Source organism: Varroa jacobsoni, unplaced genomic scaffold, assembly GCF_002532875.2.
Source record: "Varroa jacobsoni isolate VJ856 unplaced genomic scaffold, vjacob_1.0 scaffold_1275, whole genome shotgun sequence".
Classification (NCBI taxonomy): Eukaryota; Metazoa; Arthropoda; class Arachnida; order Mesostigmata; family Varroidae; genus Varroa; species Varroa jacobsoni.
The window spans coordinates 1-12,470 of NW_019214177.1; the positions used below are offsets into that span (position 1 = coordinate 1).

Here is a 12,470-nt window from a genome sequence, read left to right on the forward strand (position 1 = left end):
ATATAATAGAAAGATAATTTCCAATTACCCCGACTGAATTTCTCTATGCTCGTCTTTTAATTGACGAATAGATCTGTACTAGAGAGATCTGTAGAGACTATATTAAACTAAACAGAATTTACTCATCCTTAAAAAATGTCAACAGGCATCCTTTTCAGTTGAAAATGAAGCGGGTGCTTTTGCCCGATGACGACTGTGTTATGTCAGGGGGTCTGCTGACTATATGTAAAAGACTGGCCTCTGCGGTTTCGATCTGCCGGCATGGAACAAACGAAAATATACGCTTTGACCCATTGTTTAGCTTCTGAAACAAAAGAATCTACGCGACTCAATAGAATTTGAAGTATGCTTATAGATTGAGTTCATCCGTCTGCTAGCCTCACGACGCCCCTGTGTAGGGGCGCTAAACTGTTTGCATTGGCGTCTTTGCGACGCTTTAGATTAATTTTTAAAAATGTATTTCCATGTTCATGACCGGTACGGTCCTGCTTAGGCGTTGCGTTAGATGCGGCTGGTTCCTGCCAGCATGAATCGATCACTGCCCTTCGTAGCCGTGTTATCCTGCTGATAGATGATAACAATCCGACTATATCGATTCGACGGTACGTTACGTTGGTTCACACATTCTACCACCGTTACGACGGGGTGTGACCCATCGTCGTGTGTTATTTATTCCGTACGATTAAGCAGCCGTTGATCTTTTTGAGATTACTGCGCAAAGATTGACCCTTTCGGAAGTTGTCAACTGTCTCTTAGGGACAGAATTATACAATGGCAGAAAATGAAACTATACATTTTTCTTATAGAACCTAATGTCATGCTAACTTGATCCATAGAGTTTAAAAAGCTAAACAACTTCTATATGTACACAAATAAATAAATAAGAAAAGAAATCGTCAGATCTCGAGCATCCAAGTTAGATTTTTATTTAGTTGGGCAAAACGAACACCTTTATTCCGCAACGCTGCTACTACCACTAACATCATAAATTCTGCTTACTTTTGCAGGCTTCGTCGATCTGATCTATTCGAGCAATTCGAGAAAGCACCGTTATTTAGATTTACGCGTCGACAGTTAATCTGTTCTACTGTTCCAAGACGGCTGTTCTTAGTCAACTGCTCCTTGAACAGCCGTCTTGGTTTGTTATTTGTTGTGGAACCTGACTGGGTCGACCTATGCCCTCGCCACAACGTCTGACTGGCCATGTGCACAAACAAGCCGAACGGTGATTACCTGGCCGCAGCAGTATGTAAATCCTTTTTTGGCCCTGACGCGTTAACTTGTGCGTCGACTCTTGTCGTCGCCATTAACCGTTCTGCTGGTCTGAGCAAAACCATACTACGTGACTCAGCGTCAGCTTCTTATCAATTGACGTGTGTACTCCTTGTACACGCACCAGCTCAGATACATCGTCTATTAGCGTATGCCTTAACTTCATCGATCAATAGTAGAATACCGACATATATCCGTTTGTTACTATTATGTTTTTAAATCCCCCGTACCTTTTTTTCGTGTACACATATTGGCACGATAGCTGGCTCCCGAATTGCATCATCTTTGAAAAGCACTCATGTCGTCTCCAAGTGCAACTTGATTGCCTAGTATTCTAGTGTACAGTATACGTATCCCGTTACGGACTTGCGTTTCCATTTATCGTATGTATCTCCCTCGATTCCATACCTACGATGTTACAGACACGCTGCACTGACCATCGTAATCAATAACACTCGTTTTAACCGTCCACACCAATTCACTCGTTCAAACCTCCGAACTCATTCTTCTGCCGACAGGTCGCTACGGTTCCAATACGTTCCCAAATTCATGGACACACGTTGTCCGCCTACTTGTCCTTTGACTTTAGGCTACAGGAACTGCACTCGGCTTATCGGGGCCTGTCTTCGCCTTCAGACGAGATTGCTGCTAAGCCCTATTATGTACCGATGAAACGCTACCCTGTTCCAGCCTGACTGCCATTAGCCATTGGCACTCTACCAACTCTAACGTTTTACGGATATAATTCATCACCGGTACAACAAACACTTCGATTCTGTAAGAAATGGTGAAGCAACAAGAAGACTTAGGTAGGTTTGTGACAAATATTAGGGATAAGTTGTCGTCCGGGTTCGAGCCTGGACATAGACAGACAGACTTCATTTCACGCTGGCAGCCAGCTAACCAGCCGTCCGTCTGATGAAACGACGCTTAGCGCCGATACCGGACGTAAAACTCGAAACATAAAGATCAGATCTTGCGAGCTAACTTGTTTCGATTTGTCATTTGGATCGATGGTAACATCACTTGCACAGTTGAATGGAGACTGGTGTGGCACACGAGTCAGTAGCAGCATGATAGCATCTCGGGACGTACCTGGTCACCGCCACGTTCTCTCAGTACGTCATTGAGGCTTTCTCTCGGTGGGAGTGCATCTCTTCTCGCTGCTACATAGACCCGCTTGTTCAGCTGTACATGGCCTCTTACAGATGTTTTTGAAATTTTCGATCATCGCTGAACAAATTGCCCAAAAACGGTCGTTCTCCCCCAGCTTACATTCCAGTGTATAGAAAAACATTTTTGCGTTTTTTTTTTGGCGTAAAGAAATTTTTCTTCCAAACATGTCATGTTCAGGACGGTGTTTTCTCTTCAGGACACGTCGACAGACAAACAGAATACAAACATCGTTAAAGCTGTTTTCGAAATGGTTGCCACATACAAGCAATAAATATAAACAAACTTCTAGACATATAAGAATAGTTTTGATAGAATTATAGTATTGCAAATTTTGTACCATTTGGGCCAAATATCTATTGAAATGACTGTATCTCGTCCTTTAGATGGCGACTAAGTGAAACTAAAATGAATCGTCTAATTGCCTACCAGTGTTGACCTGTTGACAATCTGATGCTCGCTATAAACCGGCGACCTCAGATCAGAGTTGTCCGCGCCTGAAAGGGCAAGGAATAACCCCTTACCTTCTTGAGTGTTCTCTTGTTACCCTGAGCACGCAGCTTCTTTAATTGTGCTTCGACCTTCGGTGTAGCTGCAATCGCTATTCTACTATGTTCGTCTGGCTTTCATCAATTCTTCAGTGTGATGAAGTTGAAGTGCTTGTAGAAGGCGTGGGCTGTGTGTGAGCTCTGTGGATTGCAGCTGCTACTAATTCAACGGGGTGTCATATGAGAGTCAGGTTCCTGTTAGTAATCGTATTGAAAATACCCTTCTTTTGCTGGTACTACAGTTGCTTGTGGCACGAATGACTGAGAAAAAGACGTGATCGAGCTGTCAATTTGATTGTTTTGGCCGATGAATCACTGGAAAGTGGCAAAAAATAGTCAGAATTTTGGAAAAAATGACAGTCACCGGAACTGCTGAATCAACTCAATTGCAACCTACACATTTGCATTCCCTGTGCAAAAAGCCTTGTCAGCTTAGGTGCAAACGGAGACCCTGCGATTTCATAATAGAATGCGACGAAGGCAGTCTCTCTGTCCACAGAAATGTGCTAGCCAACGCTTCTGGATACTTCCAGGGACTCTTCGCTGGATGTATGGTCGAGGTCAAGCTATCTAAGGTCCAGTTGAAGCTAATCTCCCTCAGAATAATGACGAAAATCATTGACTTCATCTACAAGCAAACCATAGATCTTACCATTGACGATGCTGTAGACATTCTGATAGCATCACAGTATCTGCTTATCGAGGGATTGATGATGAAATGCTCGACGTTCTTGAAAGGCAACGTTAACCTAGGCAACGCCATCGAAATCTATTACATTGCGGACCACCATTGTATGAGTGAACTCCGCATAGCTGCGGTCAAGATCCTGGCAGAGAACATTGTTCCACTCGTGTCAATAGATCAGTTTCTATTTGAAGTCGAACCCAACCTAATGCGGGCTCTACTCGAATCTGATGATCTCGTTGTGCCGCATGAAGATTCAGTGTATGAGTTCTTCGTCGCCTGGCTTCATCGGAAACCGCAAGACAGAAAAGGATACGTCGACGCCTTAAAAGAACTCATCCGATTCCCGTTCCTCAAGGTAACTACTGTGGCACGTTTAAAACAGACGTTCGGCCCAATTAAGGGTCTGCTGGAGTTAACAGACGCCAATAACTGGAACTTAGAGGAGTCGACGTTTCGACGGCGGAAATATACAATGGCTCATTGTCATTTTTTGTGGCAGCAGCATTGGCACAGGAACACATGTTGTAACACAGTCGGTTTTGAAAGAAGTCGCTTAGTTTTAACCTGTAGCATTCTCGACCAGCGTCATGACACCCTGATACACGGAGATTGGACGAGTGTTCCAGTTTTGTCCGATGTTGAAGTCTGCGGCCACATGCTATATTCAAACAGTTTTGGACATCTTTACCATTTCCGTGCTCGTACTGACCATTTCCTTCTTCCGCTTAAACCTAAATTTACTACACGTCTTCCAATGCTTCTCGGCCCCCGATTGTACGCGGGCCAAGATGGTATTCTACGCTTAATTGAAAACTCAGGTTTAGGCTACCTGAAATTTCCAAATATCTACCAATTCAGTGGAACAACTGGCCACTTCGAAATGCAACCAGCCTCAAGCGAAGCGTTGGTCACAACGGCATCGTCTGATCAGCTGATCTTCCACCGTTATTCTAGTAGCCTCATCGATCCCATAACGGGCCGTGTAATGAATGTAAGCTACCCACTCGAGTCGAAAAATCGCTTATGTGGTGCACACTGGTTAACTGCTATTCAAAGGAATGATACTTTTTTGTTTTGGTATCAATCTAATGTCGAATGCAGCCCGTGCGGGCTAACTCGCCATAAGTGCTTGACAAGTCTAAACCTTTCGAACGGACGTTGGGGCCCTTCAATTGACACCGGCAAATACAGTTATAGCTGTGAGAGTATGCTTCCTACCCTAGTTCACGGAACAGTGTACATGTTAAATTCTGCACCGAACCTTGATTATGGCGAGCTCCGCATTGACAAGCTCGACGAAGATAACGGACTCATGCAAACGGTTCAAGTAGCCATGCTTCAGAATGCACAGTTTATGGGAGTGATTCCTGTTGATGTTTGTACATCCTGTCCTATGGACACGTGGCTTTCAGCAGAAATTCGAAAGCTTCCCGATAACACGCCGAGTCAACGAGCACTAATTTATAAATTACGACAGGTCGCAAGCTAAAAAACTAGACCTGATCAATTCCACATGCCCATATCGATATTCTCCAAATAGGCCCCGCCAAATCACCCTGAACAGCGAAAGCCCGCAACAAAATGTATCTTGTTTCTGACGTGGCATGAATGAAAACAAAAAATAAATTAATGTATTGAAATCTCTAATCAACGACGATGTAAATGAGTGTTTTATATAAACGTAATACTTGTTCGTGTATAAGCGTTTGCATTTTTTGAAATGTTATTATAATTAATTTAAAAAAAAAAAGTTATACAAATGATGAAACGAAGTGATCACGCTGACCTGGGCGCTAATTGAAATTTCCAAATTTATTTCAGGACAGTTCAGGTAACAGTAGTAGGTTAGTTAAGAGACGCTTGTATCAAAGGCCGCTTGTACGCATAGGATTACTTAATCGGACCTCAGTTTCTTTTTTTGTTAAATTATGAATAGTTTATAAGAGTGCGGTGGTAATCTTCGATAGCAGGACGATGTTCGACAGGTAACAGGATAAGCGTGTCATGCAAACCTAAAGTATAGTTTACAAGGTTGATGTAACTAAGATGCTACTAGATCTAGCTTTGTGCTGGAAGTCGCTCATTTTTAGCCGACTATGGGACTAAATTTAGCATGTGGATCTTTCAGAAAGGCGTGAAATGTGGTTTGACATAGTTTCCAAACGACTCAAAATAATATACCCTTTGATTGAGCTCCTATTTTGTAGCTGACACGTTACGTATTTAAGAAGTTTTTGATCAGGAGCAGATCCGAGGATTGACCGAGGACGAGGTAAAGCCTTACGCAGAACTATTTCGAATTGCCAACTCATCGCCCGTTGTTGTACTTCGTTTCTCAATCTAGCCACAGCCCCGAACCTCGTTCTCTTATCGTGAGACTTAATCGTAGGGCAGACAAAAGCAGAAGCTACCGTATGGAACAAACACAGTTTTTGTTTCACTGCAATGTTGCTGCATTTCGTTTATGATGATGCTGACGCCTTAAACCACCAGAACGACTGTAAGTACGGTGTTGGTACTTCTAGTCATTCGACAGAGTAGCTCGCTCCTGTGAGGGCATCTAGCTTACAGCTAACGAGTATCAAGCAAGAGCCAAAATTTGAACTGGCCAAAAACGAAGCTTAACGAAAAAAAAAAAAAAAAAACACAATGCATGCTATTCATATACTCCGTGCGACGATCCTTCGTATCAGCATCAATACGAATGAAAACCCTACGAAATATGCTGACGTCATCTTCCCACCCATCGCATTTCCGTCCGACCGTTGGTTCTTAACTGTGTATGGATGATCTGAGAGAAAAAGCTTGCATGTGGTCATTTTCAAATTTCTCGAATAGAGATAAGTTTCTTAGATTGGAAGTTAGCTATTATTGATTATTATGGCTATAGAACGCAGTCTGAAGTCTTGGTAATGCTATCTGTTCGTCTAGAAAATCGCTAGATTCTAAGTTCTGAATTCATCGATCAGTCTGCCTTCCACTTCGTCGCTAGCCTCTCTGCTGGTTGTAGATTTTTCAAACGAAACATTATAGTCTGCGCGCGATCTGACCACTACAACTTCTGCTATTAACAGGACAAACTCCAGTTAGAAAACGTATGCGAACTGTTAAATTAACGCAAAAATGATGTTATTTTTTTTTTATTACAGAGGGGCATCGGAAAATAGCGTTTTGACAAACATTTCATAGATTGTCGCTCTCTTTTCTTTGGAAATGTGGAGCATCGCTTGTTTGTTCTGAAGATATCCGTCTGTAGAAAAGTTCACTCGGTGCTACACACGATTCATCACATCATTGTAGCGCACTTCGACAATGCCAATATATGATGATGATGATGATCACAATTTCACGATTAAACACAATTATTGAGTTTTTTTTTTTTGTTATTTATTTACTATTTCCTTCAGATCCTTCTGATCAGACATGTAATGCAGTGGCACTCTCCCACTAGTAGAATAACAGTATAAACACCAGCTTGAATAGATAAGAACGTTTTATTGAACGTCATTTGCAATATTGGCACTTAGCGTTAGAGTCTTGTTAATAACAGAGTCTTGTAGGAAACTAATACGTAGGGTTATTTGTTTCGACGTATACATACGACGACGTATGCGACGAGCATGCAATAAACGGCCAAATTCGGATAGATCTTGGCGTGCTGCTTGCTGTCGCGGAAGTGCGTGCACGCGATATTTTTGTGCCAGTTCTTTATAGAACAAGGTAGCGGGCTTATTATGGGCAAAAACAGTCCTGATCTGAGCAAAAATTAGATATTATTCCATACGTCTACAGATAACGAACCTCCAACGAGATTATAAACTGTTCAAATGTCTGTTTCCATGCAAGAACAGGACGGAGACTTTCGAAAAGCAGACCGGAAACTTTTCAATGAAGCTTTGATCTAAAAGATCATTTATTTTTGACAAGGTTGAGTCTTTGCTATAGAGATTAACCGTCGTTTTGAAGAGCAAAATACCTAGCTGCCATCTAAATAGGCTCCAATAGTTTGGCTGTCTTCTCGTGGCAATGCTGCAAATTATAATGGGGTACAAGTTCCTTTTATATGTAGCGAACTTGTGTAATCATCAATTTTCGTTTTAATCTTAATAGTAAAATGGTCCTATTTCTAAGGCGTTGTGAATACTGATGATGCTGCGGAACGCTAGAATCGCGGCCACGAAAAAGGTCTAAATATTTCTTGCCTGGCTTCCGGCTTGGATCGTCGCACCATGACGTTTTGTTATCGCATGATATAGATACTCCTCATGAGGCTATCCTAATTTTACCTGCACTTGAAACCATGAATGACGCTGAAATTATAAACCAATCTTTTACTTTACGATACGCTTTTACGATACGCTTAGCCGAAGTAGCACGAACGCGGTGTCCTTTGGCCTGATCCGTTGCATTGTCACATGTCACTCCATAGCCTACTGAGGCCTTCAGGGCACCGAAGACTTCATTAATTCGTTCCTACCAGCAGCGGATGTTCTTTCGGTGATCGCTGAGCTGCTTCACTAGTACCGTTTGAAGTCGAACAGAAAACACTTTCTATTAGTCTTATAACAGATGAATTCGTACCAGCCGTACAAAGCTTCATTTTGTGTGCTTTCCCTGCTTTTTTCTTTGCTCCGCCAAATCTTGATCCCTTCTTGTGGCACAAGGGCAACTCTCAGTCTGCGGGTCGGAATGTTTTAAGATATCAGCCACCCAGTTTTAAGAAAAGTAAATAAATAAGTAAAAGTTTATAGTGAACATCTACCAGCTGCAACACTGAATCTCTTTCAGGGAAGGTCCTTACTAAAAATTGTATGTATTTTTAGCCTAACATTACAATGGTGAGAGACCTTTGCGAAACACCAGCACCTGTCCCTTCAGCTAACCTTCTGTCGTGAAAAGTAAGTACAGTTGCTCTGCACTACATTATATTATAACACACAATATATAGAGGCGTGTGCGTCTATCGTCGCATATAATAGATGTGGTAACTAATTATTGTTGAAATAGACCACTTAATAATTATTGGATTTCAATACCGGGTTGAATTATTATGAGGCAGCCAGTATGTTTTATGTAAAATTGCATGGCTATATATACATATATGTATTCCTTTCATTTGTTGTTTTTTAAGTCTATATATATGTATATACATGCGCTATCTCATAAAATTAAAAAAAGACAACGCGCCATGAAGAAAATGCCAGAAGCCTAATAATTCATGACTCAAGCTTAAAAACGGAACTCCTAAACTTTTATATTCAAACGCTACCTTTATCCATACATGGCCAATAGGTACTAAATGACTGCTGAGGTTGTAGGGAAACGTATTATTATTTCCAAGTATTATCAGTTCCAAGTTAAAAACAGAACAAAATGCAGTAATGGCTCATTAGTTGAATTTTTTAGCCTATGGGCTCAATTTTCACTAAGCTCGAGACCTCTGAGTAAACGAGTCGCCTGGATCGTCTTTTCCTCTCTGTTACTCGCAGACTGCACCTATTTCACCCTTCTATACAGCCCTCGTCATTTTCGTCATTGGCGAATATTCTTTCCTTATCGGTGCTCGCCCTACATGAAGCATTCACATCCTCGAAGATTTCACCTTTGAACAAGTCGTCCTTCTTATCGAAAATCCTTGTAGGACAAGGATATCGACGAAGGCGCGCCATTTTGCACCACCGTGATTTGCTCTATCTATTCGTTTCTACTCATAGTTCGTTTCCCATGCCCTCTAAAGACGGATGTCACAGACAATCGACATTGGCGCGAGTACAGCGTCGTTTTGCAATACGCGCTAGCAAGGTGCCAATAAGCCTCGAAGCTTTAACTGATCGTCGAGGTCTGGTGAGACCCAGGACGTCTCTGTGAATCTGGTTGTATCGTGTGTGCTATATAGCAATGTTCATTTCAAACACTTTTACTCACGTACCCCCGTTCCCCAATATACACACGTGTTTCGAAAATCCCTCGCCAAAAACGCATTACACCTCCCTGGACGAAGCCGGTAGTCAATTCTCTCACACTTCGTTTGTCAGCGCCCGACCGCCCGCCCGCCCGCCCGCCTTTCATAACGCCATGTGCCTGTCTGTTTGTATGAGTGCCTGTTTTGCCGTGTGACAACCCGCGTTGCTCATGAGCAAACAACAACTCAATTAGATCTCGTCGAATGGCGTACAGCCGCGCGCGCGCTCGCACGGATGTTGCTGGCCGGCGACGCTCCGTGAAAATGGCTCCACGACTCGTGGACTCTGGCAGCAGTAACAGTAGTAGTTGCAATATTGGACGTACTCGTGTGAGGGCCTGGCCCACATCGAAGTCCAATGTAATGACACAGAAGAGAATAAGCGAAATTGGGGAAAAAGGGGAATTGTAAGAGGGAAAGTAAAAGTAAAGGAAGCGGACAGCGCCCAAGTGCGCGCACAAGTTGCAAGTAAAGACAAGGTCTTCTACAAACGCATAGCAGAGTGAATGCGCCCACACTCAAGCGTATCTAAGCTAGGCTCTAGAAAAGGACATATATATAGGGGGAAGACAAGGGAGAGTGGGTCTTTTTAAGTATCACCATCACGCCACTTCGAACTTGGTTGCTTTATCAACATAACAACGTTCGTTACACCTACTCCACAGCGATGTTAAATGCGTCCCACTCTCTTTCGAGGTCTACCTTTTCCTGTCTGCGCGACCTCTTAGTCTAGGCGACTTTACCGACATGTGAAGTATGCTGCTACCGCAGACGAGGTCCGAGACCGTGGCGACGGCGAAGCTACAATTTAGGTTAATCTCTGCGCTACCAGATGCTAGAGTATGAAGCAGCAAAGGACTGAGTCAAAAAAAGACGGAAACAAAGCGCCCAGAGGTTCGTACAACGCTGCATCTTGGGATAAACAAACATCGTGGGTCCATTTGTGCTATTATCCTTGAAGGCCTATCTGTTCCTGAATTGCAAGAGATAGATATAAGGATATGGGGTGGTTTCTGCTGCAGAGATCGAGGATGTTTTTGATTTTCACAATTGAAGTCACTGCTTTCCGGCTCATAAGTGACTGAATATCTGTTAGGTACTTCGACTAGAGTACTGGCAATTGGTAATGCGTTCGTCAGAGCTAATGTCTGCTAGCTAGGTGTTTTTTTTTAAATGTATTATTTTGAATTTACATTTACCGTGTTTAGGAAAAACGAGAAGATCAGAAAGGTTCATTTTATCTTGTATTCATTCAACATTAGTACCCAAGTAGCGAAGTGACGCGTGCTGTTTCTTTCTTTCTTTCTTTTTTTTATTTGTTAATGGTGGCTCCTAAAGTCAGCTTTAGCGAGACCTCAGTGGACGCAGGTGCAGCTTTACTACCGATTTATTAATATAGTTACCTCTGTAGACATATACGACCACTAGTAATGTCGGTAAACTTTACAATTGCCTCTGTATGTGCAATCAAATTTTGGAAATATAAAGTATGCAATGTCCGATCTGGCCTCAAAAACTCTTCTTACCCCGGTGCGTCGCGCGTCCGTGATGTTATACACCTACGTACTATTTAGAGATTCAGTTCTTTCTTTTTTGCTACCCCATTTAAAAGTAGGATGAACTGGGACGGTAATACGGACAGAAACGTGCGGTGAAGTTGGGAGAGTCCTCTATATTGCGATAGAGTGTATTTACTAGAAAACATAGATACTCCTGATAGCCAATATAATATCTCCGAGCGAGTTTCTTCACTTCATTACCTTAGAGGCTCCACAAGGCCAGCCTTTGTAGGCTTTATACTTAATCGGGCGTAAGGACACGCGACAGACACGGCGTCTCCTGGCAGGCAGGACAGTATTGCTGGGCATTGGAACCCACGTGACCAAGATGAAAAAGGACCAGACAGTGTTGTTGAACAGATTCCGAACCACGGACAAGGGGAACAACACGCTCACGCTGTGGTAGTATGTTTACGGTCTCTCAGGGGGCGTAACCTGTTCTTCACAGAAATGTTTGTACTGCTTCATATTAACAGTGGCAACTCCGTGAGGTCGTAGGCGTTAAGCAGTGTAAGGATCAGCTAATAGGTATATAGACCCTTCACAGCTGCTCGCCGTCATGGTGCAGTGGTAACGTGTTTGCCCATTAAACTTAAAGACACGTGACGTAGGCTGAGATCGAAATCAAGCGCAGATACAGTTCGCATCGTGCTGGTAGGGGCTGATCTGTCTGACGCAATACCGCTTAATGGCAGTGCCGGATTTCAAAACTTCAGATATTCATTGGAGGTTTCACAGGGTACATCCTTTAGTACACATACATATCGAAACGATATATGTTAACTTCTAGCGCTTGGAGCTCCATACGGCCTTGTAATGGTAATACACTCATAGACACGCAGAGGCTTGAGTAATTTTGTCTCAAAAGTAATATGGAGCTCTGTTTTTTCTGTCTTCCCATTCGAATAGCTATAATTGAAGTTTACAAATATAAGCATCGGGTTGAAACATCATACGGCGGATTATTAGAAACCCTACGTGTTTGTTCTGCCAAAGTCGAGTCTTTTCTTTTCTTCGATAATTTTCTTCTTCAAGTCGTCTTAATATTTTTTAATAGTATTTTTTTCAAATGTATATTCAATACTAAGTATCAGCAAGGCATTTGTAGAGAACTAGAGAGAGAGAGAGAGTGTATCTTGATGAAAGTTCACATCTTTTGTTGTCTAATCGTGGTGAAGTTTAGAGGAATACGCGTTTCTCACAGAGCCCATCGACATTTATAGACCCACTTTTTTGATAGCGCAACGAGTTTGTTGGGTACATGTATT

General features: G+C 42.5%; 1 protein-coding gene across 1 annotated transcript; it reads left to right on the top strand.

The window, feature by feature from the left end:
• Positions 1-33: 33 nt before the first annotated feature.
• LOC111268315 (uncharacterized) lies at positions 34-5,338 on the top strand. The gene has a single exon (XM_022847213.2). The coding sequence runs from the start codon at positions 3,347-3,349 to the stop codon at positions 5,168-5,170; it is 1,824 nt and encodes a 607-aa protein (XP_022702948.1). The 5' UTR covers positions 34-3,346; the 3' UTR covers positions 5,171-5,338.
• The last annotated feature ends 7,132 nt before the right edge of the window (positions 5,339-12,470 follow it).

Bases quoted from the DNA above. Each gene is read 5' to 3' on its own strand.
- LOC111268315 (XM_022847213.2), top strand. From the start codon at position 3,347: ATGACAGTCACCGGAACTGCTGAATCAACTCAATTGCAACCTACACAT.